This window comes from Bubalus bubalis, chromosome 6, assembly GCF_019923935.1.
Source record: "Bubalus bubalis isolate 160015118507 breed Murrah chromosome 6, NDDB_SH_1, whole genome shotgun sequence".
NCBI classification, from domain to species: domain Eukaryota; kingdom Metazoa; phylum Chordata; class Mammalia; order Artiodactyla; family Bovidae; genus Bubalus; species Bubalus bubalis.
The window spans coordinates 20,773,448-20,800,073 of NC_059162.1; the positions used below are offsets into that span (position 1 = coordinate 20,773,448).

The 26,626-nt window shown below is 47.2% G+C and overlaps 3 protein-coding genes across 11 annotated transcripts in view; all 3 read left to right on the top strand.

Moving 5' to 3' along the window:
- OTUD7B (OTU deubiquitinase 7B) overlaps positions 1–6,684 on the top strand; it is a 59,133-nt gene extending 52,449 nt beyond the window's left edge. For both annotated transcript variants that reach the window (XM_006049209.3, XM_044944433.1), the window contains 3 exons: positions 286–400; positions 1,338–1,422; positions 2,608–6,684. In XM_006049209.3, the coding sequence (XP_006049271.1) occupies positions 286–400; positions 1,338–1,422; positions 2,608–3,816 (1,409 nt within the window). In that variant the 3' untranslated portion in view covers positions 3,817–6,684. The remainder of the gene's footprint in view (positions 1–285; positions 401–1,337; positions 1,423–2,607) is intronic.
- Positions 6,685–6,832: 148 nt separating this feature from the next.
- Positions 6,833–18,468, top strand: MTMR11 (myotubularin related protein 11). Of its 8 annotated transcripts, none has more exons than XM_025287940.2 (17): positions 6,833–10,275; positions 10,622–10,712; positions 11,648–11,769; positions 11,996–12,056; positions 12,227–12,369; positions 12,839–12,917; positions 13,044–13,179; positions 13,429–13,516; positions 13,674–13,762; positions 13,847–13,971; positions 14,415–14,481; positions 14,716–14,786; positions 15,307–15,473; positions 15,733–15,906; positions 16,629–16,805; positions 17,227–17,520; positions 17,799–18,468. In XM_025287940.2, the coding sequence occupies exons 1-17, from the start codon at positions 9,808–9,810 to the stop codon at positions 17,943–17,945; spliced, it is 2,499 nt and encodes an 832-aa protein (XP_025143725.1). In that variant the 5' UTR covers positions 6,833–9,807; the 3' UTR covers positions 17,946–18,468. The 8 variants fall into 8 exon arrangements, 7 of the variants coding, with proteins under 7 accessions (XP_025143725.1, XP_025143726.1, XP_044800364.1 ...); XM_025287941.2 differs by having other exon boundaries at positions 11,996–12,011; XM_044944429.1 differs by lacking the exon at positions 17,227–17,520.
- A 751-nt stretch (positions 18,469–19,219) lies between these two features.
- On the top strand, positions 19,220–23,032 carry SF3B4 (splicing factor 3b subunit 4). The gene is made up of 6 exons (XM_006049208.3): positions 19,220–19,376; positions 19,840–19,968; positions 20,202–20,744; positions 21,058–21,264; positions 22,243–22,416; positions 22,616–23,032. The coding sequence occupies exons 1-6, from the start codon at positions 19,343–19,345 to the stop codon at positions 22,801–22,803; spliced, it is 1,275 nt and encodes a 424-aa protein (XP_006049270.1). The 5' UTR covers positions 19,220–19,342; the 3' UTR covers positions 22,804–23,032.
- The last annotated feature ends 3,594 nt before the right edge of the window (positions 23,033–26,626 follow it).

Below are 26,626 nucleotides of genomic sequence, written 5' to 3' on the forward strand. Positions count from 1 at the left end.
TTTGAATTCCCTGAATTCACTTTAATTGGCAGGAACATCATGGGTGCTAGCTGACTGGTGGGAATTCATGGAGATAAGTTGCCTAAATTGTGTTCTGAGTAATAAGGGAAAACCTGCCTGTTATTGTTTTCTGCTAAGACAATTCATCATTAAGAACTGCGATGTGACTATAGTTAGAGACCTTTGGTATGATTCAGCTGCCTTTTTACTGGAGTCAGTCTGTGTTCAGCTGCCTTCCTCTTTCCTCAAGAAGACTCCTTGATCATATGTGTTTTTCCTCCCCAGCTGTGATCCCACTTACAGATTCAGAGCATAAGCTGCTGCCTTTGCACTTTGCTGTGGACCCTGGAAAGGGCTGGGAGTGGGGCAAAGATGATAATGACAATGTCCGGTTGGCGAGGTGAGGCACGCCCAGCCTTTCCATCTGCTTTGTAGCTGCGATCTCTTCCACATGCAGTGTCTGTCTCCCGGGGACTTTTCCTCAGCTCAGGGGCGAAGATGGTCACATCCTAGTTCTAGTGTCTTTGGGAAGATGGAGAGGTGGGAGACGGATTGGGCACCTGGACTCTTGCCACTGCTTTTTCTGCCCATGAAACAGAAGGGAATCCTGGGATGTGTTTATAGCATGAGGAGTGTTCTTACAGAATCCCCAGAACAGTGGTCAGAGAATCAAGATGATCAGATCACATTTCTCCCAGCCCAAACGAGAAGGGTTTTAAATAGCTGACCAAAATCATTTGCTCTAGACTTTTGCATTTTTTTTTGGAACTTAAATGGCAAGAAAAATATGTTCTCTCCACCCCTACCCCCATTTCCCTGAAGTTGGCTTCCTCCTGCTTCCACAGCTTTCTGTGAAGAGCTTAGGAGCATAAAAGTTCCTTCCTCACCTCTTATCCAGTGCTGCCTTCTTTGGGCTCCTGAAACTGGAGCCAACTGAGAAGATTGGGTTAAAAAATAAGAAAAGAGTTTATGACTTTTTAAGTAAGTTCTCACCTAATTATCAAAAGCGCCTTCTAAGTAATATACTGTTTCGTAAGTATTTCCTATTTTCCAGGCCCTGAGCTGGGCCCTTTCTCAATACTATTTTAATCTTCACAACAGCCCTACAGGATAGATATTATTATCTATACTCATTATCAACCCCTACTGAGTTTCAGGGAGGTTGAAGTGACTTGCTCAAGGTTATAAAGCTTAGTAATTGGTGCAGCCATAATTCAAATCAGCCCTGAGCTCCCAGCCATGTAGCCTTCTCCCACCCTGCCTCCCAACTGGATCACACTGCTTTGTTTTTTAAAGGCCACAGTTCTTTGAAATTCTTTTTTTTCTCCTTTTCACAGTGTAATCCTATCCCTAGAGGTCAAATTGCATTTGCTGCATGGCTACATGAACGTGAAGTGGATCCCAGTGTCCTCTGACGCGCAGGTGAGGCTTCTCCCACTCCGCCCTGGCATGGCCTCCTTTCCACGTCAGGGAGAACAAGGACCTCTGGTGGTGGTCTCTTTCCGAGTCTCTTCTGGATAGTGGCTTATGCTTCAATATTAGGAGTAACTGGAAAATACCAGATAAATTCCCAAAGAGACTTTTTCCTGCCTTTCTGTTAGTGGCCTTTGTTTTCTACATCTTCTCACCAACCAGGCTCTGCTTTCTGATACTAAACACATTCTTCAGGAAAAGTTTTCTTGAACTTGAGATTGTTATTACTTTGTTCTAAGCCCTCCATACATAGACCTCTGTGTTGGGCACTAGAAGAGACAGAATAGCTTAAAGAGCTCCTGATCTAGTAGGTTCTGAGGATGTCATTATCCATAGAACAGGAACACAGGAGCAAGGGGCAACTGATGGACTCTGGTGCTGAATGTCTGAAAGCAGATGCAGAATGGTTAAGACTTGGGCAGTTATTCAGAACTTCCTTGAGAGTAACTTTGGGCAGAATCTGGCATAGAGAAATTTATAATAAACGCCATTCTACTGTCTACAGAATATTCTCCCACCTTACCCAGAGGTTATGTATTTGTATAGTTGCACATTGTTCTAGAAGAGCAAAATCCAGTCTTCATTTTGCTATCTCCTTATTACAGAAGGGCATCAGATTGTAGGAGGTGAGATGAAGGCTAGACATTAGATACATTTTCTCCTGGTTCATGGGAGAGCTGATGAGCTGGGGAAGGACAGTGCCCTCCTGGGTGCCCCTTCCCCTCATGACGGCAGCGCTCCTCTGGAACCTGGCAGTCACTCCAAGGAAGGAGTTCGTAGGGGTGTTACCACCCTCTCCACATGGTTAATTCCTATAGCAACAGCTGCGGGAGGCCCCGTGAGCCAGGTGGATGGGCTGGAGGTTCCTGGGAGCTTGCTTCAACCTAGGCCAATGGAATAACGGTCAGCCATTTTTTTTTTTAATTTAATTTTTTGTTGTTGATTTGTAATGTTGTGCCAATCTCCGCTGTACAGCAAAGTGACTAAGTTATACATATACAGAAATTCTTTTTTTAGATATTCTTTTCCATTATGGTTTATCACAGGATATTGAATATATTTCCCTGTGCCATACAGAAAGACCTTGTTGTTTATCCGTTCTGTATCTGTCAACCATCTTCTTGTCTCTTCCAGGCTCCACTGGCCCAGCCTGAGTCCCCGACAGCCTCAGCTGGAGATGAGCCCCGGTCCACTCCTGAGTCTGGGGAATCAGACAAGGAGTCAGTTGGCAGCAGCTCTGCCAGCAACGAGGGCAGCAAGCGGAAAGAGAAGTCAAAGCGAGATCGGGAAAAGGACAAGAAGAGAGCAGATTCTGTGGCTAACAAACTGGGCAGCTTTGGCAAAACCTTGGGCAGCAAGCTCAAGAAGAACATGGGAGGCCTGATGCACAGCAAGGGTTCTAAGCCTGGAGGGATGGGAACAGGTTCGGGGGTAAGCAGTGGCACTGAGACCCTGGAGAAGAAGAAGAAAAACTCACTGAAGAGTTGGAAGGGTGGCAAGGAGGAGGCAGCTGGGGATGGGCCTGTATCTGAGAAGCCCACATCTGAGTCTGTTGGTAATGGAGGGAGCAGGTATAGCCAGGAGGTGATGCAAAGCCTGAGCATTATGAGGATTGCAATGCAAGGGGAGGGGAAGTTTATTTTTGTTGGCACCCTGAAGATGGGTCACCGCCACCAGTATCAGGAGGAGATGATCCAGCGCTACCTCACTGATGCTGAGGAGAGATTCCTGGCAGAGCAGAAGCAGAAGGAGACAGAAAGGAAGATCATGAATGGAGGGGTAGGGAGTGGGCCTCCTCCAGCCAAAAAGCCAGAGCCAGATGGCGGAGAGGAGCTGCTGACTGCCCCTCCAGCAGAATCCAAGGCAGTGGCATTCTCTGCTGGCTACCCTGGTGGCTTTACTGTCCCTCGGCCTTCTGGGGGTGGAGTCCACTGCCAGGAACCCCGGAGGCAGTTGGCGGGGGGGCCATGTGGGGGGAGCCTACCACCATATGCCACCTTCCCCAGACAGTGCCCTCCTGGGCGACCCTACCCCCACCAGGACAGCATCTCTTCTCTGGAGCCAGGCAGTCACTCCAAGGATGGAGCTCACAGGGGTGCACCGTTACCACCCCACTTGCGCGTGGCTGATTCCTATAGCAACGGCTACAGAGAGCCCCCTGAGCCAGATGGATGGGCTGGAGGTCCCCGGGGGCTTCCCCCAACCCAGACCAAATGCAAACAACCGAACTGCAGCTTCTATGGACACCCTGAGACAAACAATTTCTGCTCCTGCTGTTACAGAGAAGAACTGAGGAGAAGGGAACGTGAACCGGGTGGGGAGCTGCTGGTGCACAGGTTCTGAACGGGAAACCTTGGAGGGCAAGGGGGCTAAACAAAGAAAGTTAAGCTCAATTAATTGGCTCATAAGACCCAGCTCCCATGTTGATGGGGCGAATGCAGTAATGTTGGTGTGAGCCTGGCTAGAAACTCTTAAGTGTGTATACTCTGAAGAGCTGCCAGGCTGGCAAGAGCAGGTCAGGGCTGGATGGTGCCTCGAGGCTATACTGGTCCTTTGTCGATCTTGACTTGATGGTACTGAGGAGGCACAGGGGCAGAAAGATGATAATTGTGTGTCATAAGCCCTTGGGTCCATCCCAGGCCTAAGGGAAAGTGTAAGGGAAGATTCGGTGTGTGGGGGTGGGTAGGTGGGCAGAAGTCTGGGGGAGGAACTGGCAAAGGAGGTTCTCAGTCAATAAAAGAAAAAACAGACCAAAGTTCTTTTAGGTTGGAAAAAAGCACACGGTGGTGGAGTTGGGAGTGTGGAGGGAAACTGGGAAATTAGATTTGCTATTGACTTGAATTAAGGTAGATGTTTAGTGTTGGATAAATTTTTCCTTCTGAAGGATCTGGAAAGACAAGGCAGAAATGTGTGCTTCTGGGTGCTTATTAGGAAGGGGATGGCTTAAATGGGTTTAGTGAGATGACAAAGGCAAGAACTTAAAGGGGGAATCTTTTTCCTCTGAAGTTTGATTTCCTTCTAAACAGCCATCTGTCATCCCTTCTAGTTCGAGAGGAGATTGCCGATTGCCCCCTATCTTTTCCTCATCCTTTTTGAGGGCTGAGCTCAGCTAAGTTAAGAAGGTTGTGATTTTTTTTAAGACTTTAATTTTATTAAAAAAAAAAACAACAAAAAACACAAAAAAAGTTTCCTCTGGGGAAGGCAAGAGAATGATAAGAGCAGCTGTGTGTGTTGAATTTTTTCCAGGTGAATTGGTGCAGAGGTGATCTTTTTTTAACTACTAGCAATAACCACACATTTGAGTGGGCCTTGGGAGGGGGTGGGAGGAGGACAGACTTTTGGCCAGACTGTTTCAAACAAAACCAAAAACCTAAATAGAGCACTACCATCCTCTGCTGCTGCATTTCTGTAGAAAGCAACTTATTTTTTGGATTTTTTTTTTTTTTTAAGAAAAGAAACAAAAAGACCCTAGCAAGCAAAAAACATTTTAAAAAATGAGTTTTTCCCCTCCTATTTAAGTCATTCTTTCTCCTTCCTCTCTACTTTTGGAGAATGAACTTAACATCCCGGCTTCTTTTGTTAAGCCATAGCTGACCTTAATCTGTGGTTAGTTTATTAAAATAATTAAAAAAATACTTTGTAAGAAGAGATATTTTTGATAATAGGACTGATGTTGAAACTTGGGGTAGGGATTAGGGGCAATTTATAAAGAGGTAGCTAGAGAAATATATATTTTAGTGAACTATAACCACAGATCACAGATTACTCCCAATGAGCTGATCTGTCATTGGCTCTCCCGCCTCTCCCCAAACCATCCTTTTCCCCAGAGGGTGGGAGTGTGTCTGTGGACACAGTAATTGGGGGAGCTCCTTTGCATTTTGCACAAAGCACAAAGTCTGGACAGCCTATGCTCTGGCCAGCATCATTTCTAAGAGCTTTAAACTGGAGGACCTATCCTGGGCCAATCTTCCCTTTTCTTTAAATTATTTCTTTCTGGGGGGGAAAAAAATCAACTATGCAATTGTATACACTCCTGGGTGCATATGAAGAAGGGGAATAAGTGTACTTAATGTGTCTAGAGTGTTAATTGGGGCTATTTTTCTGTATTTGGATTTCTCTTTTGAGGTGTGTACTCTTAAACCATCCTGTGGAATGTAATCCTTACATTTGATCCAAGGCTGACATGGGCTGGGAGTGTGCGTTGGGGGGACTTGTGTTTGCCATATGTTGCTTCTGCCCAATCAGGAAAGTTGTCATCCTACCTCCCCCTTGATAACAAAGTCAGCCAAGTTCCTCTTCATTGGAACTGCTCACAATTTAGGAAGTTTCCTTTCTCCTCAACAAACTCGAAAAGCCACTTATTTTCTAAATCTGATTGTTGATTTAATAATTTCCATGGCTTTTAATTTTTAGGCTTTTATTTGGAAATGGATGTGTTAAGGAAGCAATGAGGTCAAAGGAGATAGGTTCCAAAGGAGGGTATGTTTGTATTTCCAGGCAGGACTGGGGCTGGTGTGAGAGGAGCATTCCCTTCAGGGTCAAAACTTAAGGAGATGCCAAAAGCTCACTAGTCAAGATAAATAGTGTTTTAATGCAGCATTTTTAAAAAACTAATACAAAAAATCCATCATGGGCAAAATATCAAAATCTTTAAAAAAACAGGATCCAGCAGGACTGGGGTTAGAGTGAGGGAAGAAAAGCTGAATTGAGCAAGGAGGAGTTGAATCTTGTCTTTATTTAAAATTTCGATACTTTATTCATTGTGGCTCTTTTTATATTAATTTTGATTTTCAGACTATATTGTGTTAAAATAGCATCTTGGTCACTGGCTTTTGAGGCATCCTTAAATTTTGTGCCCAAAGTGAGTGCCTTGCTCACCTCACCCCGTGTCTGGGCTTAGAACAACACTGGTGGGACCACCACCATACGAACTTCTGTCGCCTGACACGCACCCAAACAACAGGTGACTCGAACTCACACCTAGAATTTGCACAGCTCACCTAGCTTTCCCGTAGGCATCCATCTATATCATAGGATTTTGGCCTGGACCAATAGGAATGGAAACAGACCAGGGATTTTCCCAGAGAATAAAACCAGGAAACTTCTAATTCACCACTGGACTGCTGTGTTTGGATTTGATCTGTTATTAGAGTCTAGTTAATACTTTTGTTTTTAAAAACTGAGGACAAATGAACATAAACGGAAACCTTGTGTCATGTTTGCTTTTGTTTTGATTTATAAATTGACCAACCCCAATCCCTTTTGACTTCTTTTCAAATAAAAAGGTGGAAATTCTGAGGGGTGCCCAAGGGGGTGAAAATGGTAAAAAAAAAAAAAAAAGGGGGGGGTGGTGGTGGTGGTTAGGTTATTTAGGCCCTATAGCTTTTTCATTAAGAATTTTTTGTTTTTAATTTGGGAAGGTAACTTTATTGAGGCATTAAAAAAAAATAACCTCTGCATTCTAGAGATGAGGGACCCTGAGTCAATGGATGTTTTTCTGTAGGGATGAGTAAAGTCTCTCCTGCTTTATTTTTTGAGATGGCTGTAGGATGGGAAGGAAGGTGGTGAAAAATTGCCTGGGAAATGACAGTATTTGGGGAGGGAGTAGAAGAGGCAGCCTTGTGCAATTACTGTGTTGGGGGGAAGGGAGGAGAGGGGTGACATGCACTCAGAAGGAGCCAGATTCGTTAGCTGAGGGTGCGGTTGAAGGGGGGAGGCAGGCCCCCCAATCCTAATTGAGGGATATCATCTCTCGGGCTTAAATAAGTGCACTTAGTTATTGTAACCCCAGGCACTGGGGTACCTACTGAGGCTGTTGTTGGAGAGGGGAGATTTTCAGGGCTTTTATTTTTCCCTTTTTGATTTAAGACAGTGCTACCCCCTCTACTCACCCTAGATCTCCATCTCAGCCCTGAAGGAGCAAATAGATCTATAGGACACGCCTCCAGATTCCTTTTATGTTGGTTTGATTGAGAGTTACAAGATTTAACCAAACATTTTTCCCTCACACTGGATTCTACAGCAAAATGATGATATTAAAAGGTTTTTGTTTTTTTTTTAAAGATTCAGTCTCTTCATGGAGTGGTATGGTGTTCAGCTCAGTGCTCTGTGGGGCCTGGAGGGAAGTTCCTTCCCTCTGCTGTTGGCTGTTTCTTCTCAAGTGAAACTAAAGCTCACAGACCAACTAAACAAAAGTCAGCAATGAGTGTTTAGTGTATGTTTGGGAGTGATACTGAGCTGGAAAGGATGGAGCTGGTTCTGAATGACTTCTGAGAACCTAGCTTTTGCTATTCTTACCACTTTCTAAACAGCCACATGTCCAAAGTTCCAGTCACATTTTATCTTTCCCAATAAAGGAGTTTCAAAGATAATTGTCCCCAAGTTACTCCGACACCTCTGGACTCTGCATTCTCTTCTTTCTCCAAGGAGTCAGTGCCCCAGACCCACCACCACAGGTGAGAAGACAGAATTAGTAGTCCTTCTCGTCCTGGAATCACCTGCACCACAGATTTTTCTAATTTCCTTTTCCCTCCAGGCCCTTCAACTACAGATTCAGTGACTCATACAGGCAGTCTGTTTCTTCCACTTTATAGAAATCACAGGCTGTTTTGCCCCCTGAACTTAAGTGGATTAACAGAATATTATACCCTCCATGGAGACTTTCTCCACAACCCCTCCTTTTACTGGCCACTTGGGTAAGAGGTGCTAGAAAAGAGGAAGGGAAGCTGGCTGCCAGGAGCACAGAGAGGAGTGGGGGTGGGGAGGACCTTGGCCTCTTTCTGTGCTTATAACTGGATCTATGATTCATCTTGTGAGTCACTCAGCTCCACCTCCTTCCTCTAGCAGCCCCTCCCAGCAGCCTTCATGCCTGGCACAAACCTGCAACCAGACCAGGATTCTGAAAATGGGAAAATCTGATACAAACCCTTGCCTCTCCACCCTTCCTTCCATCCACTAAACCTCCACTGGGTGTGGGGGGTGGTCGGGGGGCGGGGGGTCCTCCTGTTACTCAACACTCAGCTGCTGTCCCCTTTGCATTCCTGGTTAGGTGCTGATCCATGTCACCTATCTTTTTTCTGGCTCTGACCTTCCCCATCCCCCCTCATGTTTTCTCTATTCTGCTGTTCCTACACCTCAAGTATTAAAGGATAGAATGAGGCTCTTGACTGAAGGGTGGTGGGGAGAAGGAAAATGGATAATGGATTTTTAAATTGTGGTACACACCTTTTTCTATTGCCACAGAACTTGGGAAATATTTTCTTCCCGTGAGGGATTGAGGCTGATGGAATGCAGGTGGGGGTGGGGAATGTAGCAGCTTTTAGGACTTCTAGAATCAGGCTTCTGGGACGCCTTCCTAGCAGGTGTATGCCTCTTTGTTCCAGATGGACTCCCTGTCTCACAATATCTTCACTATTTCCACAGTTGCAGCCAAGACAGGGAACTTTTCAAAACTGAGGCCGGAAGGGTGTGTGTGCTGGGGGAGGAGAGTTGAGTGTCACTCTGGAAAACTCGGGACCCCACCTAAGGACTGCTGCCTCTGTACAAACTCAAAATCAATAAAACAGCAGCTCTGTAATTCCTTACTTTGTAGCTTCTTTTGTCTTTTTCATATCTAAAGGTAGATTTTTGCATACCTACCCTAGTTACTCTTCCTTTACTTTCCTCCTACAGCCCTCCCCACCCATCTTTGCTTCTTGGGTTTCAAGGGGGAGCTTTGGGGGATGGGACTGTTGCACTGAACAGAGGGTTCCAGCCCTCAGCTTTCAAAGTCCTTAACATGAATCATTAATTTGGAGATCTGATGTCTGGGCTGGAGGGAGGGCTCCTGTACCTGGAATGGGCTCTAGTTTCCAATTGTTTGGATGATGTGTGTGTGTGTGTGTGTGTGTGTGATTAAGTGTTAAGATCTTTTCTTTGGGCCTCCCACCCCCAGCCACAGAACTTGCATGTACCTGTACCTGTGTCAGCATCCTGCAGATATTTCAGTTTCTCTCCCTATTCTTCCACTGCACCCTTCACATGAGATACGTTTCACGCTCTCTGGAGAAGGATATACAAAAACACTTCCACTCGCCACCACCCCAATTCTTGGGCTTCCCCAGGCAAAAATCCCGAGGGCCAATTTCCATTTATTTCTTCTCAACTACTTTAGTTCAGACTGTCAGGAGAGGTTGTAAGGAGGCCTGAAGTACTTTTAATCATTCCTCACATCCCCTTAAAGAAGACAAAAACAGCTTCCCAGGGAAACCATCAGTGAGAGTCCAGGGAAGTGGCCCAAATGATTCCAGTTTAATACTTGTCATTACTGCTTCCCTCAAATAGTCTCCAAAGCTCATGAACAGAAAGAGGATAGGATCTGGGTTTGGAGTAAAGAAGGGAATGTGGTTATTTTCTCAGTTCTTCAATTTTTCCCCACCTTTCTTAGGCTCTTCCACTTTCTCTCCACTTTTCCAAAATTGTGTGTCTTCTCCTTTAAGGGGCTGGGCATCTCGTCCGCCCTCTCCAGAGTCGACTGAAGTTTCCGTGGAGCCTTCTCTAGCTGGACTGGACACACCTTTCAGAAGACCCCAAATCGTGCTCCTTGCACCTCAAGTGCTGCTTTCCCTGAATCTTCCTCCTGCCCCTCTCCCTGACTTCCCTCCTGCTAGCTACAGGATTCAGCCTCTCCCCAAGGGGCTTGAGCATCCTCGAGGTTTTCCACCCTTGACCGCTCCATCCCCGGATGGAGCCAGAGAAATGTGGTGGGGGGGCCGGGGCCAGAGTTTCAACATCGCCCCCCAGAAGGAAGAGCCAGAGATGGGGGTAAGGAGAGGAAAAGGGCTTGGGGGAGGGGTTTGTCATCTAAAGGGTGCGAATGGGGATGATGTGGAGAAAGAAAAGAATCTAGAGGAGGCGGAGGGTATGTCTCATATCAGCCTCTGGTTGACAGTGCTTGGTCTTTTTTGCAGTCTCAAGTTCATTGTCTCATTATCCATTAACCAGCCCCTCCCTCCCTTAACTATCTGCCGACGCCTGTCCTGAGCTCTCCACAGCCACTTATCTCAGTTTCTCCTGAGAGTCTGAGTGTAGGCCTCCAAAGGTGGCTGCTGAAGTAACCCCAGACTCCAGGACCAGAGAAGCTTGGGGATTAACCCTACACCCTTCACAGCTCTCTGGACCGAAGTCTGTCCAGGGGACTGGGATGCCAGAGCCCAGGAGTCGTCAGCTGGGCAGCTGCCTGGCCTCTGGAGGCCTCCCAGGTAATAATGCCTTCCCAATACTTCTAATTTCCAGATTGTTCCAAATTTCACCCTCCTCAAACCCTGTTTCAAACCTCACTAAAGATACCTCTGTATTCCTCTTCCGGCTCAAAGTGCTTTTACCTGAGGTTTGCTCTCTTCTCTGCCTAGGGCTGGCTAAGAGCTTGATGGTCCCTCTGTTTTCTTGACCCTGGTACTCCTCCTCTCATTTACTTATTCAAAAATATTTGAGGGCCTAAAATCTCTCCTTCTAAGCTTTCATTCTTGTGGGGTTAGGGAGGAATCTTAGTCTTTCCTCTTTAGATTCTCCTGTCGCCGAAAAACTGGCCTCTGTTCACCTATGCTGAATAGAAAGAGCCTTAAAGGAGACAGAGCTTTAAAGGAGTAGAAAAGAGTAGCTTTATTACTTTGCCAGGCAAAGGGGGCCACAGCAAGCTAACGCTTTCAAGACTGTGCCCTTCCCCTTCCTGGGAAGTTGGAAGAGGTCTTAATAGTTTTAGGGTGGGAAAATGGGACTGAAGATAAGGATCAGGGTTGATGTAGCTTTGCATTCTTCTCCTCTTAGAGTCACTGGACTCATTAGGGCTGGCTTCGGGTCACTCCAGAACAGGTTCTGGTGGTCCTCGAGGTCATCGTCCTATGACATTCTTTCTGGAAAGAAGAATGCTCCCAGAGGAAAGGAGTGTTAGGGAAAGTTGTCTTGGAGGGGTAAACATCAAGTAGCCGAAGGCAATCATTTTCAGAGTGCAATTAAGAAAGAGAGGGAGAACAAACATGGGTAGGTTGAGTGAGTGGAGAGAATAAAGGCTGCATAAGGGCTAACAATGGAGTGCCTCAACTAGTTTCTGCTACAGAATGTCTGAGAGGAGTGTGTGTATACGAGTGGGGGCAACACTGCGAACAGTCATAACCTGACTTCCCTTCTTGCCCTGCAGGGGAGCAGATTCTAGCATGGGCCCCAGGGGTGAGGAAGGGGCTGGAACCTGAAATGCCTGGAACCCTGATCTGCAGCAACTTGAGGGTCACCTTCCAGCCCCGTGGATGGCAGCGGAGTCAGGTGAGAAGGTTAGGGCAGTGGAAAGGACAACTAGTGGCAAGTGGAAAGGGAGTCTGGAAGATTTAGACAAACATTATAGAAGTGAGACAGTTATGCTTAAAAGGCTGTCTTCTAAGAGTACCAAGGATTGTCTTTGGGAAGCATCTCTAGGGAGGTTAGGGCTGTCAAGGTAGGACAATGAACGAGACTTCAGATGTCTTTAGCGTCAGTCATGTGCTTCCTCTAGGAGACTCCCCTGAGCAGTGAGTATGATTTTTCCCTGGCCAACATTGGGCGATTAGAGGCTGGTAAGTGTGGCGGTTTGGTGAAAGGGCTCACTGTGGGTGCTGGAACCCTTCCTCATCCTTCCTCTGTTTTCAGAGGACAGACTGAGTGGATGGAGTGGGATGGGCTAGAAGAGTTCCTCCTAGAGGGACCCTGATCCATGGCTATACCACTCTTTAACTCTTGACTTCAGTGAATGGCCCGTCCCGAGTCCAGCTCCTCCGTCCAGGGTCCCTGCTTAAATTTATCCCTGAGGAGATTCTGATTCATGGCCAAGACTTTCGGCTACTCAGAGTCGGTTTTGAGGCTGGAGGACTAGAGCCTCAGGCCTTTCAGGTAAGAGGTCTCCAACCCAAGAATCCCTCCTCCCCTTAGAATCTTGGGATCCTTCCCTTGGCAATCCCCAATAGTCCCATCTCTCAAGATCCCTCTCATCATTCTCTCTGCTTCTCTCCTCTAGGAAAGACTAAAATTAGAGTATGGTAAAAGTAAAGGCCTGAGTTCTAGCCCAGCGTTGCCAATTTTCAGGAGTGTAACTGTGGATGAGTGTCTTCCTTTGAAAAACAGGGAGGGTTGGACAAGATTATTCCCAAGATTCGTCCCAGCACTACCATTCTGTCATTTTGTGGTTCTAAATGTGTTCTCCTGACTCCAGTTCTCATGACCAGTGGAAGCTCCCTTTGTTAGGGACAGTCTTCACTTTTCTTCTCTATTATTGGCCAAGATGGTGAAACAACATATGAGCCTTATTGCCTCCTTTTTACTTTAGTCTGAGGCAAAGTATGGGCTGTCCTTTCTTCCACAGGTGACCATGGCCATTGTCCAAGCCAGAGCTCAGAACAGTCCAGCCCAACAGTATGCAGGGATAACCCTGAGCAAGGCTGGTGAGTGAGGGTGCTTTGGGGTAAAGAAAGTGTAGAGTCTGAAAAGCAGAAGCTGGCTGGAGACAGAAGAGCTAAGCTGTCTCTGGTTCTTCTTCCTCCTCCTCTTGTGCCGACCTCCTGCCCTAGGCCAGAGTTCTGACTCCAGAAAACCACCTATTCCCCTCTTGGAGACAATAGAAGACTGGGAGACTGAGCGGAAAAAGCAGGCAGCCAGAGGCTGGAGGGTCAGCACTGTCAATGAGAGGTTCGACGTAGCCACCAGGTGATTCCCCAGTCCACCCAACCCCGTGCTGTCCCTTCAGTCTTCCCACACTACTCTGATCTAAAACTTGGGACTTCCCATAAACTCCAGCCTCCAAGGACATCCACAAACCTAGCCCCCTTATCTCCTAGATCTTTAAACCTGAGATCCTTCAGAATGATCCCCTCCTAAGCAACTTCCTTATAACAACAGGTTTGCACTGTATTGAGGTCACTGGGCCATGCTGTGACATAACTCTCAATTTCACAGCCTCCCCCGTTACTTCTGGGTCCCTAACCGAACTCTGGACAGTGAGGTCAGGAGAGCATTTGGCCACTTCCATCAGGGCCGTGGACCGGTCAGTGTGGGGATGATGGTAATATTTGGAGATTAGAGGGTCATGGGAGGTTAGGGGTCATTGTGAAGGGAGGGGATCCCTGAGGTCAGTGTCGGGGCAAGGGTAGGGTGGGGCTAGGAGTTTCTCCCTCAGTGATCCTTCTCTCATCCATGTGAAGCGCCTGTCCTGGCATCACCCTGGGGGCAGTGATCTTCTTCGTTGTGGGGGCTTCTATACAGCCAGTGACCCCAACAAGGAGGATATCAGGTGAGGGGAGGTTTGATAAGCAGAATCAAAGGTTAGATGTGAGGGGCAGACACCTTCCCTTACTTTCTGATCCCTTCCCTCCAGAGCAGTGGAGTCCATGCTTCAGGCTGGGCATTCAGACGTTGTCCTGGTAGACACCATGGATGAGCTGCCTAGTCTTGCAGATGTCCAACTTGCCCACCTGAGGCTGAGGGCCCTCTGCCTGCCTGGTGAGATAAACTTTGACCACTCACCCCACCTCTAGGTCTGTTGACCCTAACTTGGTTTACCCTTTTGCCTGATATGGATGAGTACTCCTTCAGCCCAATAATCCTGCGTTTTCCACTCAACTCCCATTTCCCACAGACCCATTGATTTCCTGTCTTCCTGATTCCAACATTTTTTTTTAGGCAGCTTTATTGAAATATAATTTATGTACCATAAAATTCACCCTTCACCCATCTTGAGAGCACAATTCAATGCATTTCATTGTATTTACAATGTTGTACAACCATCACAACTTAATTGTAGAAACCTCATAGCCATTTATAGTTACTTCTCGTTCCTTTCCCCATAAGCAACAACTACCCAACTTATTACCCCTTAATTCTGGACCCTGAATCCCCAGTTCTCCTGATCTCTTTGCCCTTCTGACTCCTCTGCACTCTCTCAGATTCATCTGTAGCTGAGGATAAATGGTTCTCAGCTCTGGAAGGAACACGATGGTTGGACTACACCAGGTACTCCATCTTTTTCTGGCATGATTTATAATTCAAACTTCTGTTAACTTGGACTCCTCAGTCTTCCATTAACTCTTCTCCTTGGTTCCCCAAGAAGACTGTTATTTGTTGCTCCTTAGAAGGCGGGTAGGGGGTGGGGGCAGGAATTGGGAGTCTAACCCATAGTATCCCATGATCCATCACTCCCTTCCTCTAGGCCTATTGTTCTCTTCTCTTCCTCGCCCACCCCTCCAGGTCTTGTCTTCGAAAGGCCAGTGACATCTCAGTCTTAGTGACATCCAGGGTTCGCTCTGTAGTACTTCAAGGTGAGTTTCTTGGGCCAACCCCCTCCATTCCTTGCCCTTTTTCTTTACTCACCTGACTGGATTCTGCTCAGGAAGGGAGGTCTAGAGTTTCTTTGTCCCCTTACAGTGCTGGCATCCTCCTCTCGTTTTGCTAGGAACTACTCGTGTTTCAGAGCTACTTCTGCCTCCCCATTAAGCTTGTGGTCCCTAACAGAGGGCTTCTCAGCCTTCTGTTCCTGTCCTTCCATCAGTGGATGGGGGCTGGGATTGGGGGCGGGGGAAGGAAAATGAGGAAAACTGGTTTGGCATTTGATTCTGCTTCCTACATGTGAAGCTGGGTGTTTCTGTCTTGGAGTGTATGAAGTGAATCACTCAAGGTCTTTGTTTTCTCTTCACTTTTATGTGCCCTCTCAATCCTACCTACCCAAAACTTTCCCCCTGTGCCTCTTACTTCCTCTTGCCATGTTTCCTTTTCTCACTCTCTTCTGCCCTAGTTTCTTGGTCTTTCTTTCTTTGTCCCTTATCCCTCTTTATCACCCAGAGCGCGGTGATCGTGATTTCAATGGCCTCCTCTCTTCACTCGTCCAGCTGCTTTCAGCCCCTGAAGCCCGAACACTGCTTGGCTTCCAATCACTAGTGCAACGAGAGTGGGTGGCAGCTGGACATCCTTTCCTGACCCGACTTGGGGGATCTGGGGCCAGTGAAGAGGTGAGAATGTTTGGGGAGGGTATTATTAAGAAGTACAGGGATGAGAAAATTACATACTGAAATCCATTGGAGGTGAATTAGGTCCAAATTAGGCCTGAGGTTGGGCTGAACTTGAAAGAAGATCCAGATGAGGGACCACAACCCCCTACCTCAACTGATTTCCACTCCCTGACCTCCTTAGTGTCCCCATTCCCACGTCACTCATCCTCCCCATTTGTCTCCACACCCACTTCCAACCTCTTAATTTCCCTTTTCTCAGGCCCCGGTGTTTCTCCTCTTCCTTGATTGCGTCTGGCAGCTCCTCCAGCAGTTTCCAGCTGAGTTTGAATTTTCTGAGTTCTTCCTTCTTGCTCTTCATGACAGTGTCAGAGTTCCTGACACCCTTACATTCTTGAGAGACACTCCCTGGGAGCGTGGAAAGCAGAGTGGACAGGTCAGTGACTTCCATTTTTGCCTTTCCCCTACCCATTAAGTACTCTCTGGAAGTTTCCTGGTGGGCTAGTGGTTAGGATTCTGGGCATTCACTGCCATGGCCCAGGTTCAATTACTGGTCAGGGAACTAGGATCCCACAAGCTGTTCAGTATGGCCAACAACAGAACTACTCTCTGAAGTTTACTCTTGAATATGAAAAGTGGTCTACGGGTGGGAAAGGGGGAGGAGGTTGGTGCTTTCTTTCAGGACTAGACTTCCACCCTACATCTGATTCTTTTCTTTGTGTGTGGCTGTGCTGGGTCCTCATTGCTGAGTGGGCTCTTCTTTAGTTGCAGCAAATGGGGAGTGGAGGCATATTCTCCGGTTGTGGTGCATGGAGTTCTTGTTGTGGTGGCTTCTCTTGTTGCGGAGCATGGGCTCTAGGGTGTGCAGGCTTCAGTAGTTGTGGCATGTGGGCTCAGTAGTTGTGACTCCCAAGCTCTAGATCACAGGCTCAATAGTCGTGGTGCTCAGGCTTAGTTGCTCCAAGGTAGATGAGATCTTCCTGGACCGGGGATCGAACCTGTGCCTCTTGCACTGGCAGGTGTATTCTTAGCACTTAGCCACCAGGGAAGCCTTACATCTGATTCTTAGAGTAACAGATGAATTTCACGATTTATCTCTAAACTGGGGAGGATTATATATTTTTGTTTAACCTTCCTCTTCTTGTTTCTTCTATCTAGTTCAACAACTATACACAAGTCTATACCCCTGGGTTCCCAGGGGCTGGGAACTCTATTAACCCACAGCTATCTGTCTGGGACTGGAATTTACGCTACAGCAATAAACAAATACTACAATTCCGTAATCCTGGCTATGACCCAGAACACTGCCCAGATTCCTGGCTCCCTAGACAGCAGGTAAGGTGTCTGAAGTTCCTAAATTCCTTTTTCTCACAGGCTCATCCTACTAGATGAGGAGAAGTGATAGTGTCTGAGTTCCTCATTCCCCTTCTGTTGTCATTTATAGTCCTAACTGTCCCCAGGAAGACAGAAATCCTAGAGATCACAAATGGCATCTTTTTTCGTCCTCCTCATCCTTATTAGTCTTCCTGTCTCATGCACACATTTTTATGTTTCCCCAAAATCAACTTTAATCAGTCCTGAGGCCTAGTTTGAAGTCTAATGAGAGCAGATAAAGTGTTCTCAGGGGGAGTCTTGTAGTTTGAACACTGGTGCAGGGTGCAGTGGGTGACAGCTGGGCATTCCTTCATGACCCAGTTTGGGGAAACTGGGGTCATCAGGTTTCTAGGTTGCCAGTTGATTTCCTGTTCCTCCTTAGCCAAGCTTCATGGTTCCTGGGCCCCCCAGTTCCGTGTGGCTCTTCTCTAGAGGGGCCCTGACACCCCTGAGTCAACTCTGTCCTTGGCGGGACAGTCCTTCCCTGCTGGCAGTCTCTTCTCGTTGGCTCCCTCGACCTGCTATCTCTTCTGAAAGCCTGGCTGATCAGGAGTGGGGGCTCCCCTCACACTGGGGAGCTTGCCCTTTACCCCCGGGACTGTTGCTGCCTGGATGTCTGGGACCCCAGATCAGGCTCTGGAGACGCTGCTACCTGAGGGGAAGGCCTGAGGTCCAGGTGAGAAGGGAAGGCAAAAATTGGGAGTGGGAGAAGGGGTTTGACTGCTGAACCAGATGTTCTAGGAGAAACTCAAGTGTTTCCAGGAGGCAGAAGGGCAAGGGTTTGGAGGACTGGGAAGTGAGATACCATTCCTACTGGTATCAAAGTGAATAGATTTGGGACTGTGGGAAAACTGCTTCTGGCTTATATCAAGTGGAACCTAGGGCATAGTTGGAACGGGAAAGGGAACTAAGAGAATTAAAGATCCTCTCTGACTCTCTTCACCTTCTTCCCAGATGGGCCTCTCAGCTCCCACAATCTCTGGTCTCCAGGAGGAGCTATCCCATCTTCAGGAGTTATTAAGGAAATGGACACCACGAATATCTCCCGAGGATCACTCCAAGAAAAGAAACCCAAACACCATTCTCTCCCAATCCCGTTGAAATTGCTTTCTCACGGGCAGGGCAGAAGGTGGTCTGGAGGGAAGGGAGAGTTTTGTCTAATCCTTCCTTTTTTCTTATCTGGTCTTGCTGCCTCAGCTTTCATAAACAAGATCACTGACCTGAGTTTCTATTGAAGATGAGTGGTGCTAACCGTATCCAACTCTTACCCTGCCTTGTTTGGTTTAAATAGTTCTTGTCATTTGAAGAATTAAGGAACAAAAACAATCCAGAACGACTGCCTCTTTTTTTCAGGGCAATTCGATGTCTTTGGGATTGAAATTTTGGATATCGCGCTGGTAAATTGTGATAATCAGATATACTGTTTATCAGTGCCAACGAGATGGCCCACGGACCTCCTTCTCACCTCCTCTTGCTGCTTCTTTAATTCCAATTTCTATTTCTTCCCTTATAGTTTTCTATGGGTATGAAATATACACGGGACACCCTATCTCTTCCAATTATATATTTTCGTCGTGACATTTCTATTTAAGGAGTTCATTAAAGCACAATATTTATACACGCCGCTGGCATTGTTTGTGTCTGATTAAAGGAACCTTAGGTAAGGGAGTGGGGGGAGAGGAGGGAAAGGAATGTGACCCACGAAGGGACGGTACCGACCATATTACTGCTAAGGAAGTAAGGGGCTGGGTTGCGTGAGGCGCTGCAGGATTCACAATTTAAGGTCCTCTCTTCCGTGCAGACGGAGCAAAGGCACACCCAGATGTTGCTGGAGTTCAGGGTGTGCTCTGGAGGTCGAGGCCGAGGCCGAGGCCTAGGCCTGTGGGCTTCAGTATCAAACCCCCGTAAGATTCGGTACCACTCCACCTCCGAGCCTCAGGTTCCCCTCACCCTCTATGGAGTGACTAGGCGAGCTCAGACATTCCACAATTCCCTTCCCCGAGGTAAAAGGAAATACCTCAAGCCCAGGACTGGGCTGTGAGGCCGCATCTGTTCAAGGATTGCGGGTTGGGATGGACGGTTGTCCCCACGCCTTGCGTTGAGGGGTTCCTCTGCACTCCCATCTAAGGGGGAAAAAAGGCTACAAAACATATGAAAACTAAACTTTTGTTCTCCCAGCTTCTGAAGTGACATTTTCGGGAGCAGTGTGACCCTCTAACTTCTAACATTGCCTTAAAAGAGACAGAACGTTTCCTTTTCACGTTCCCCGCCCTGTCCGCTCATAGTACCACTTCTGCACGGCACCGTGGACTGAAGCGCACCACTGCCTCAGCCGCTTCCAGTCTTAGCGTCTCCTAAGATGGCCGAGGCCGCTTCCGGCTCCTCCCCTGCCGCGGCCCCGCCCACCACCTCACGTCAGCCTTCGCCTCGGAAGCGGAAGTAGTGACTGAGGTCAGGGGGCGGGATCGCTGCCTGGAGACGGCGGGAGCGGTTTCGCCATGGCGGCCGGGCCGATCTCCGAGCGAAACCAGGGTGACTGGAGGGGACAAACCCAGAATGGACTCTGGGGGTTTGGGGGACCTCGACTAGGCCCAGCAGTGTTTCCGTTGGGGCGGGAGATTTTACCTTTCTGAAGGGCGCGAGACTGGTCCCGATGCCTTATGGGGACGGGATGGATGGACGGGCTTGAGGCCTGTAGTTGTGATGCTGTGTCCAATCCTCTGCTGCCTTCCCACTCAAAAAAAAAAAAAAAAAGAAAAAGAAAAGTTACAGAGTGAACTTGCACCGCAACTCTAAATTAGACTTAAGATTGTCTATTTTCTGGAAAGGAGGAGTTTCTAAAAGCTTAATCTAACTTTTTTTTTTTTTTTTCTTATTCTTTGCTTTTCTACCCCATCTCCACCCTTACTTCCTCCGCCTGGGTTCCATCTTCGTGTTCCCGTTACCTCCCTACTTCTCCTCATCTCTGCCCTCACCTCCTAATCCTGTCTTCCAGATGCCACTGTGTACGTGGGGGGCCTCGATGAGAAGGTTAGCGAACCACTGCTGTGGGAACTATTTCTCCAGGCAGGGCCAGTAGTGAACACGCACATGCCAAAAGATAGAGTCACTGGTCAGCACCAAGGTGAGTACACGGCAAAAAGTGCAGTTACGTATGGCGGGGACAGACTGCTCCTGGAGGTCCCCAGTGGTATTAAGCGATTTGGAGTGAGCAAACTAAAGATTTTGTTTCTGGAACCATTCTCAATTGAAGTTGGGATTATTATTTCTTATCCTTTGTGCTTTAGAAGGCAAATGAGTTATAAACTCGTTTTTAAATCACTTCAGTTGCTAACCTCTTCTTTTCCACTTCCGCAGGCTATGGCTTTGTGGAATTCTTGAGTGAGGAAGATGCTGACTATGCCATTAAGATCATGAACATGATCAAACTCTATGGGAAGCCAATACGGGTGAACAAGGCATCAGCTCACAACAAAAACCTGGATGTGGGGGCCAACATTTTTATTGGGAACCTGGACCCAGAGATTGATGAGAAGTTGCTTTATGATACTTTTAGCGCCTTTGGGGTCATCTTACAAACCCCCAAGATTATGCGGGACCCTGACACAGGCAACTCCAAAGGTTATGCCTTTATTAATTTTGCTTCATTTGATGCTTCGGATGCAGCAATTGAGGCCATGAATGGGCAGTACCTCTGTAACCGCCCAATCACTGTGTCCTACGCATTCAAGAAGGACTCCAAGGGTGAGCGACATGGCTCAGCCGCTGAAAGACTTCTGGCAGCACAGAACCCACTCTCCCAGGCTGACCGCCCTCATCAGCTGTTTGCAGATGCACCCCCTCCACCATCTGCTCCCAATCCTGTGGTATCATCATTGGGATCTGGGCTTCCTCCACCAGGTAAAGCTTTTGATAAAAAATGTTTGTCTTGGGTTGGGAAGGGTGGGGCCAGGAAGAAGGAAAAAGAACCTGGCAAGGAGGGGACATTGAGTCATTAGGTGAAAGGGGTTGAGGGATGATGATTGTGGTGGGAAGAAAGTTGTTGAGTTTCCCCAGAAGGTTGTTGCTCGAGTCATTTAATGTTGCTTCTGACTTTAGAGAGCTGGGAGGAGGGGAAAAGAGCTCATTCTGCCTGGAGATGCCAGGGTGGAACAGGCTCTCTAAAGGCACTCTCTGCTCACTATCATTAACTGTTTTTCCGTTTTCTCTATAGGCATGCCTCCTCCTGGCTCCTTCCCACCTCCAGTACCGCCTCCTGGAGCCCTTCCTCCTGGGATACCCCCAGCCATGCCACCACCACCTATGCCTCCTGGGGCTGGAGGACATGGCCCCCCATCAGCGGGAACCCCAGGGGCTGGACATCCTGGACATGGACACTCACATCCTCACCCATTCCCACCGGGTGGGATGCCCCATCCAGGTGGGTGTTCTTTGCTGGGAAAGAGAGGGATGAGCTTGGTAGAGGAGCTCTATCAGTACTTAATGCTTCTCTTCTTTGTTCTTTAACAGTAATAGATAGTGCTCAAGCTCTCCTTTTTTTCAGACATTCTTTTATGAAAAAAATGCAAGATACTTTACTGTTTATTTTAATAAACAACCATCATGCTGTCTTTATTCTTGTTTAAGTTTTACCAAAGAACAACAGGCTCTTCTGCATTGGTTCTTTACCACTAGCGCCACCTGGGAAGCCTAGGCTCTCCTAGCCTCATTATTTCACACCTAATTTATTTCAGTTATACCCTAACTGACACTTTGACTCTAATTATCTCTACTTTGATTGATTATCTCAGAGTAATTTTTCTTAAATACAGATATTCACACATCTTTGCTCAAAATTCTTCTGCTGCTCGCTTTTACTTACGGAGTGAAACCGAAACTCGCTATCATAGCATTCTAGGCTTTGCACGATCTGGCTCCTGCCCGTTACTCCCATGACTGCAAGCTGTTCTCCTGGTTTTCCTTTAACATACTGTGCTGTTGATCACATCCATGCTTTGCACCTGCTGATTTTTTTTCTGCCTGGAATGTTCTCTTCCGACTCTGTTGTCCACCTGAAAAATTCCTGTTCATCCTTTAGAATTAGATCTTTGCTGTGACGGTGTCTCTGTTATCTTCCCAGATTCTGTTCAGTAGAATAATCATGCCATTCTGCAGCACTGTTACAATGCCTAAATCATGGAAGGAGCGAATGGGCTTCAGGGACTGGGGAGCTGTTGGGTAGTTGGTTGATTTATTCTCTTGGGATGGAGTCAAGGATAAGGGCACTTTTTACCAGCTTTAATTTCTGTATTCTATCTGATGTCAGTTTCTTCATTTTCTTCTCTGTCTCGTTTTCTTTGCCCTCCTGTCTAACTTCTTTTTGTCTCATTTCTCATTGTGTCTTGTTTTGTTCTCATAGGGATGTCTCAGATGCAGCTGGCCCACCATGGCCCTCATGGCTTAGGGCACCCCCACGCTGGGCCCCCTGGCTCTGGGGGGCAGCCACCACCCCGACCACCACCTGGAATGCCTCATCCTGGACCTCCTCCAATGGGGATGCCCCCCCGAGGGCCTCCGTTTGGCTCTCCTATGGGTGAGTAGTCTTTAGCCACCTCCCTCATCCTCACATATTGTTCTTGCAGCTTCTTTTGTCCCACCTCTTATCTCCTGCACTTTCTTTTCTTTCTTCTCTTTCTTTTCACTGTTTCCCAGTGTATCCTCTCCCTACATTGTCCCAATATGCACTGTCTCCTATTCCTTGTTTTTACTTAGTTTTCCTTTTCTACCTGCAGGTCACCCAGGTCCTATGCCTCCGCATGGTATGCGTGGACCTCCTCCACTGATGCCGCCTCATGGATACACTGGCCCTCCGCGACCTCCACCCTACGGCTACCAGCGGGGGCCCCTCCCTCCTCCCAGACCCACTCCCCGACCTCCAGTGCCCCCTCGAGGCCCACTTCGAGGCCCTCTCCCTCAGTGATTTCTCATTGGTTTTCCTCCTGTCGTAGCCTCCCAATATCTATTCACTTCCTTGGACCAATCAGAGCTGCTGTAGCTCCGAGGGGCTAAGGCGCTAATCCCTCTCAGGCCTTTCTTTTGTAAGTGTAATTTTTTCACAGGAGGCTTTATTTTATTTTATTTTTTCCTACGTTGGCCCTAAGTGTTTTACAGATACCCAGAGAAAATTAAACTAAACTCCTTGTTTATCATTTGTGGTGCTTAACTTAATAACTTCTTTTTCTCTGAGAAGAGATGTCCGTATATTGGGAGAAGAACGGTAAGGTAGGAGTGAGGGTGTTTATTCCAAGTTTTAAAGACTTACTCTGTAATGTGCTATTGCAAGTGCTGGACTGCTGTGTGCTGCAGCACTTGATTCATTACGTCAAAGTTACACGTAAGATGAAGACCCAGTATCTATGGCATAGAGTTACTGTGAGTATTAAGTTAGAACACAAGTAAAGGTCCTGGAAATAAGATGGCAAAAATAGGAAGTAACATGCACAAAGCTATTCATGGCAGCACTGCTTGTAATAACAGATTGGAAACAACTCTCATATCAGTCAGTAGGGGACTGGTTGAATAAACTGGTAAATCTACACAATAGAATACTAAGCAGCAGTAAAAAGGAATGAGGGAGACTACACACTGATTGAAGAGATCACGAGACTATATTAAGTGAAGAAAGTGGCATGTAGAACAGAATGTATAATGGGCTTTCTTATCTAAAGGGTGACACATAATGTATATTATACATTTGTCTCTATTGTAAAAATGGAAGGATAAGGGCTTCCCTGGAGCTCCAGAGGTTAAGACTCTGCTTCTACTGCAAGGGCCACAGATCCAATCCCTGGTTGGGGAGCTAAGATCGCACATGCTACACGGCCAGAAAAAGGAAGGATAAACCATAGACTAATGGAAATTGATACCCACTAGGGGAAGGGACCGGGGAGCCTGGTGGGCTGCCGTCTATGGGGTTGCACAGGGTCGGACAAGACTGAGGCAACTTAGCAGCAGCAGCAGCAGGGGAAGGGAAGGGATATGGAGGGAAGCTGGATTTCTCAAGCATACTGTTATTGTGGAACCGTGTATCTTAAATGGTAGCAAAGTAATTGCAATGGGACTGTAGGAACTCAGTAATCCTTCATTTTCTTTTGTTCTTTATACTGCCAAATATCTTGGGTAAGGGATTTGTATCTTATTCCTATTTCTTTTCTTCTCAGTCCTTCCAAACCTGATTTCCATCATATTTAAATCTGTGCTCAGACTTTAACTAGATCAAATCCAGTGGCCTATTCTTTCCTTTGCCACATTTAATCCTGTTATATCATCCTCTTCTCCAAAGCTCTTTTTGGCTTATGTAACCACGAACTTTCTTAAACTCCAGGCAAGAAAAGGTAAGCCTGGCCCTCTTGTTCTTTTGCATCATTCTCATTCAGGTAACGTAGTACATACAAGGGCTCTGCTGGTGGCCACTGAAGATACAAAGATGAGCAGGGCAGTTCTGCTGTCTGATCATTACCAGCGGGGTGTGAAAGTGTTAGTTGCTTAGTTGTGTCTGACTCTTTGTGTCCCCACGGATCATAACCCACAGGGCTTCTCCGACCATGGAATTCTCCAGGCAAGAACACGAGTGGGTTGCCATTTCCTTCTCCAGGGCATTCCCAATCCAGGGATCAAACCTGGGTCTCCCACATTGCTGGCAGTCTCTACCATCCGAGCCACCAGAGCAGTAGACTGATACATAAGAGGTTATTATGAAACAAAATATTTTGAGAGCATAAGGAAGGGTATCCAACCTGGCCTGAAAGTCCAAGAAAACTTGCTGGGAAAATGACAGTTGAATGATCTTGAAGGTTAGAAGCTTCTTAGACAAAGATGAAGGGAAACTCATTCCAGATCTGTGGAATGCTTCTGAGCAGAAGAGACCAATAAGTAGCATAGTATATAATGTGCTAAAGCTAAAGCTGTTCAGTGCTGGAGGCCGGATGAGATCAGAACCAGTCAGGGAGTGCCCAAAGATTAGTTCTCAGCCCTTCTCACATTGTGGCACAGAGAACCATTTCAAACAGCACGCAGATAGGATGCTTCAGGCTTTAGACTATTGGCTTAAGAACTCGAGCTATCCCAGGCTCTGCCTAGCAGTCCAAAATGCTGAGGGAATTAACATCATTGTCAAGACACGCTGGCTGGGAAGCTGCTATCCATGATGGGAAGCCACAGGGGATTTAAGCAAGGAGATGACAGATTTGGTGTTTTAGAACCATAGTTGCACTGTAGAGGGTAGATTTGGGGGAGATGAAGACTGTTAAGCTATGCATCTGGCAACAGTTCAGGTGAGCGTGTATGTGTGTGTGTGTGTGCTCAGTTGCTCAGTTGCTCAGTTGTGTCCGACTTGGCCACCCCATGGACTGTAGCCCACCAGGTTCCTCTGTCCATGGGATTTTCCAGGCAAGAATACTGGAGTGGGTTGTTCTCCAGGGGATCTTCCCGACCCAGGGATCGAACCAGCATCTCCTGTGTCTCCTGCATTGGCAGGTGGACTGCCACTTTACCACTGTGAAGCCTCCAGTGGGGAGATATTTAAAAGGCAAGTTAGGACTTGGTATTAGATTGGGTACAATGAATGAAGGAAAGAGTGGAATCAAAGATGAGAGTAGGCAGCAGGAAGAACTTGGAGAAGCAGGATAAAAATGATAAGCACAATTTTGGATATGTTGACTTTGTAGCGTGTTGGAAGGTGTGCAGGTTGAGTCATCTAGTGGATGTCTGATTACATATGCCAAAAGCTTGGGGGAAGGACTTCTCTGGCGATACAGAGGTTAACACTCTGCTTCCACTGCGGGGTATACAGGTTTCATCCCTGCTCGTGGAACTAAGAGCCTGCATGCAGCACTTACATTGGCCAAACTAAAAACTTGGGGGAAGATTGGACATGGTATTTCACATCATGACTGGATACCAGGCTTCTGAGTCACAAGGGGATGAACTGACCACCTTAATTTCAAGCAGAGTTCTGCTATATGTGGTCATAAACTGAGGTCCCAGAAACTCTTGGAACCTGGCATAGCTGGATCCTGGCTCCACACACCAGAGGCCAACACTGGAGCATCCCCAGGTGTTGGGAAGCTTTGTCTCAGTCTCTGGGCTTTCTGCCTTCAGATTATCTATCAAATGAATGGATTCTTCTGAGATCTCACTTCCTCGACTAAAGATTGAACCTGGGCTGCAGCAGTGAAAGCCTGTAATCCTAACCATTATGCCACCAGGGAACTCCTCCTATGAGGCAATTCTGGCTGTTTTCTGATATCATGTTGATGAATTCACACTGTCATAGAGTAAATTAGTGCCTTTGCTGAATTCCCTACTGTCTTTATTCAAACCACTGTTTTCTCAGACATTTATTCTCAGAATCTCTGAGCTTTTATTCATTCAGTGATTCCCCGAGTACCTCCTCTAGTTATTAAGTTTGACTTCCTTAAACTCCCCTTTATCTTTCCACCCTCTGGTTCTTTCAGACTCTGCTGCTGCTGCTAAGTTGCTTCAGTCGTGTCCGACTCTGTGCGACCCCATAGACGGCAGCCCACCAGGCTCCCCCGTCCCTGGGATTCTCCAGGCAAGAACACTGGAGTGGGTTGCCATTTCCTTCTCCAATGCATGAAAGTGAAAAGTGAAAGTGAAGTCGCTCAGTCGTGTCTGACTCATAGCGACCCCATGGACTGCAGCCTACCAGGCTCCTCCATCCATGGGATTTTCCAGGCAAGAGTACTGGCGTGGTGTGCCCTTGCCTTCTCCATTTCAGACTC

What these genes read in the sequence shown, in the direction of transcription:
- SF3B4 (XM_006049208.3), top strand. Translation starts at nt 19,343, where the DNA reads ATGGCGGCCGGGCCGATCTCCGAGCGAAACCAGG. An exon ending in GATCTCCGAGCGAAACCAGG is followed by an intron (nt 19,377 to 19,839) that starts GTGACTGGAGGG and finishes CCTGTCTTCCAG; the next exon opens with ATGCCACTGTGTACGTGGGG. An exon ending in ATCTGGGCTTCCTCCACCAG is followed by an intron (nt 20,745 to 21,057) that starts GTAAAGCTTTTG and finishes TTTTCTCTATAG; the next exon opens with GCATGCCTCCTCCTGGCTCC.
- MTMR11 (XM_025287940.2), top strand. Translation starts at nt 9,808, where the DNA reads ATGAACAGAAAGAGGATAGGATCTGGGTTTGGAGTAAAGAAGGGAATG. An exon ending in CATTGGGCGATTAGAGGCTG is followed by an intron (nt 12,057 to 12,226) that starts GTAAGTGTGGCG and finishes TCTTGACTTCAG; the next exon opens with TGAATGGCCCGTCCCGAGTC. An exon ending in CCTGGCTCCCTAGACAGCAG is followed by an intron (nt 16,806 to 17,226) that starts GTAAGGTGTCTG and finishes GTTCCTCCTTAG; the next exon opens with CCAAGCTTCATGGTTCCTGG.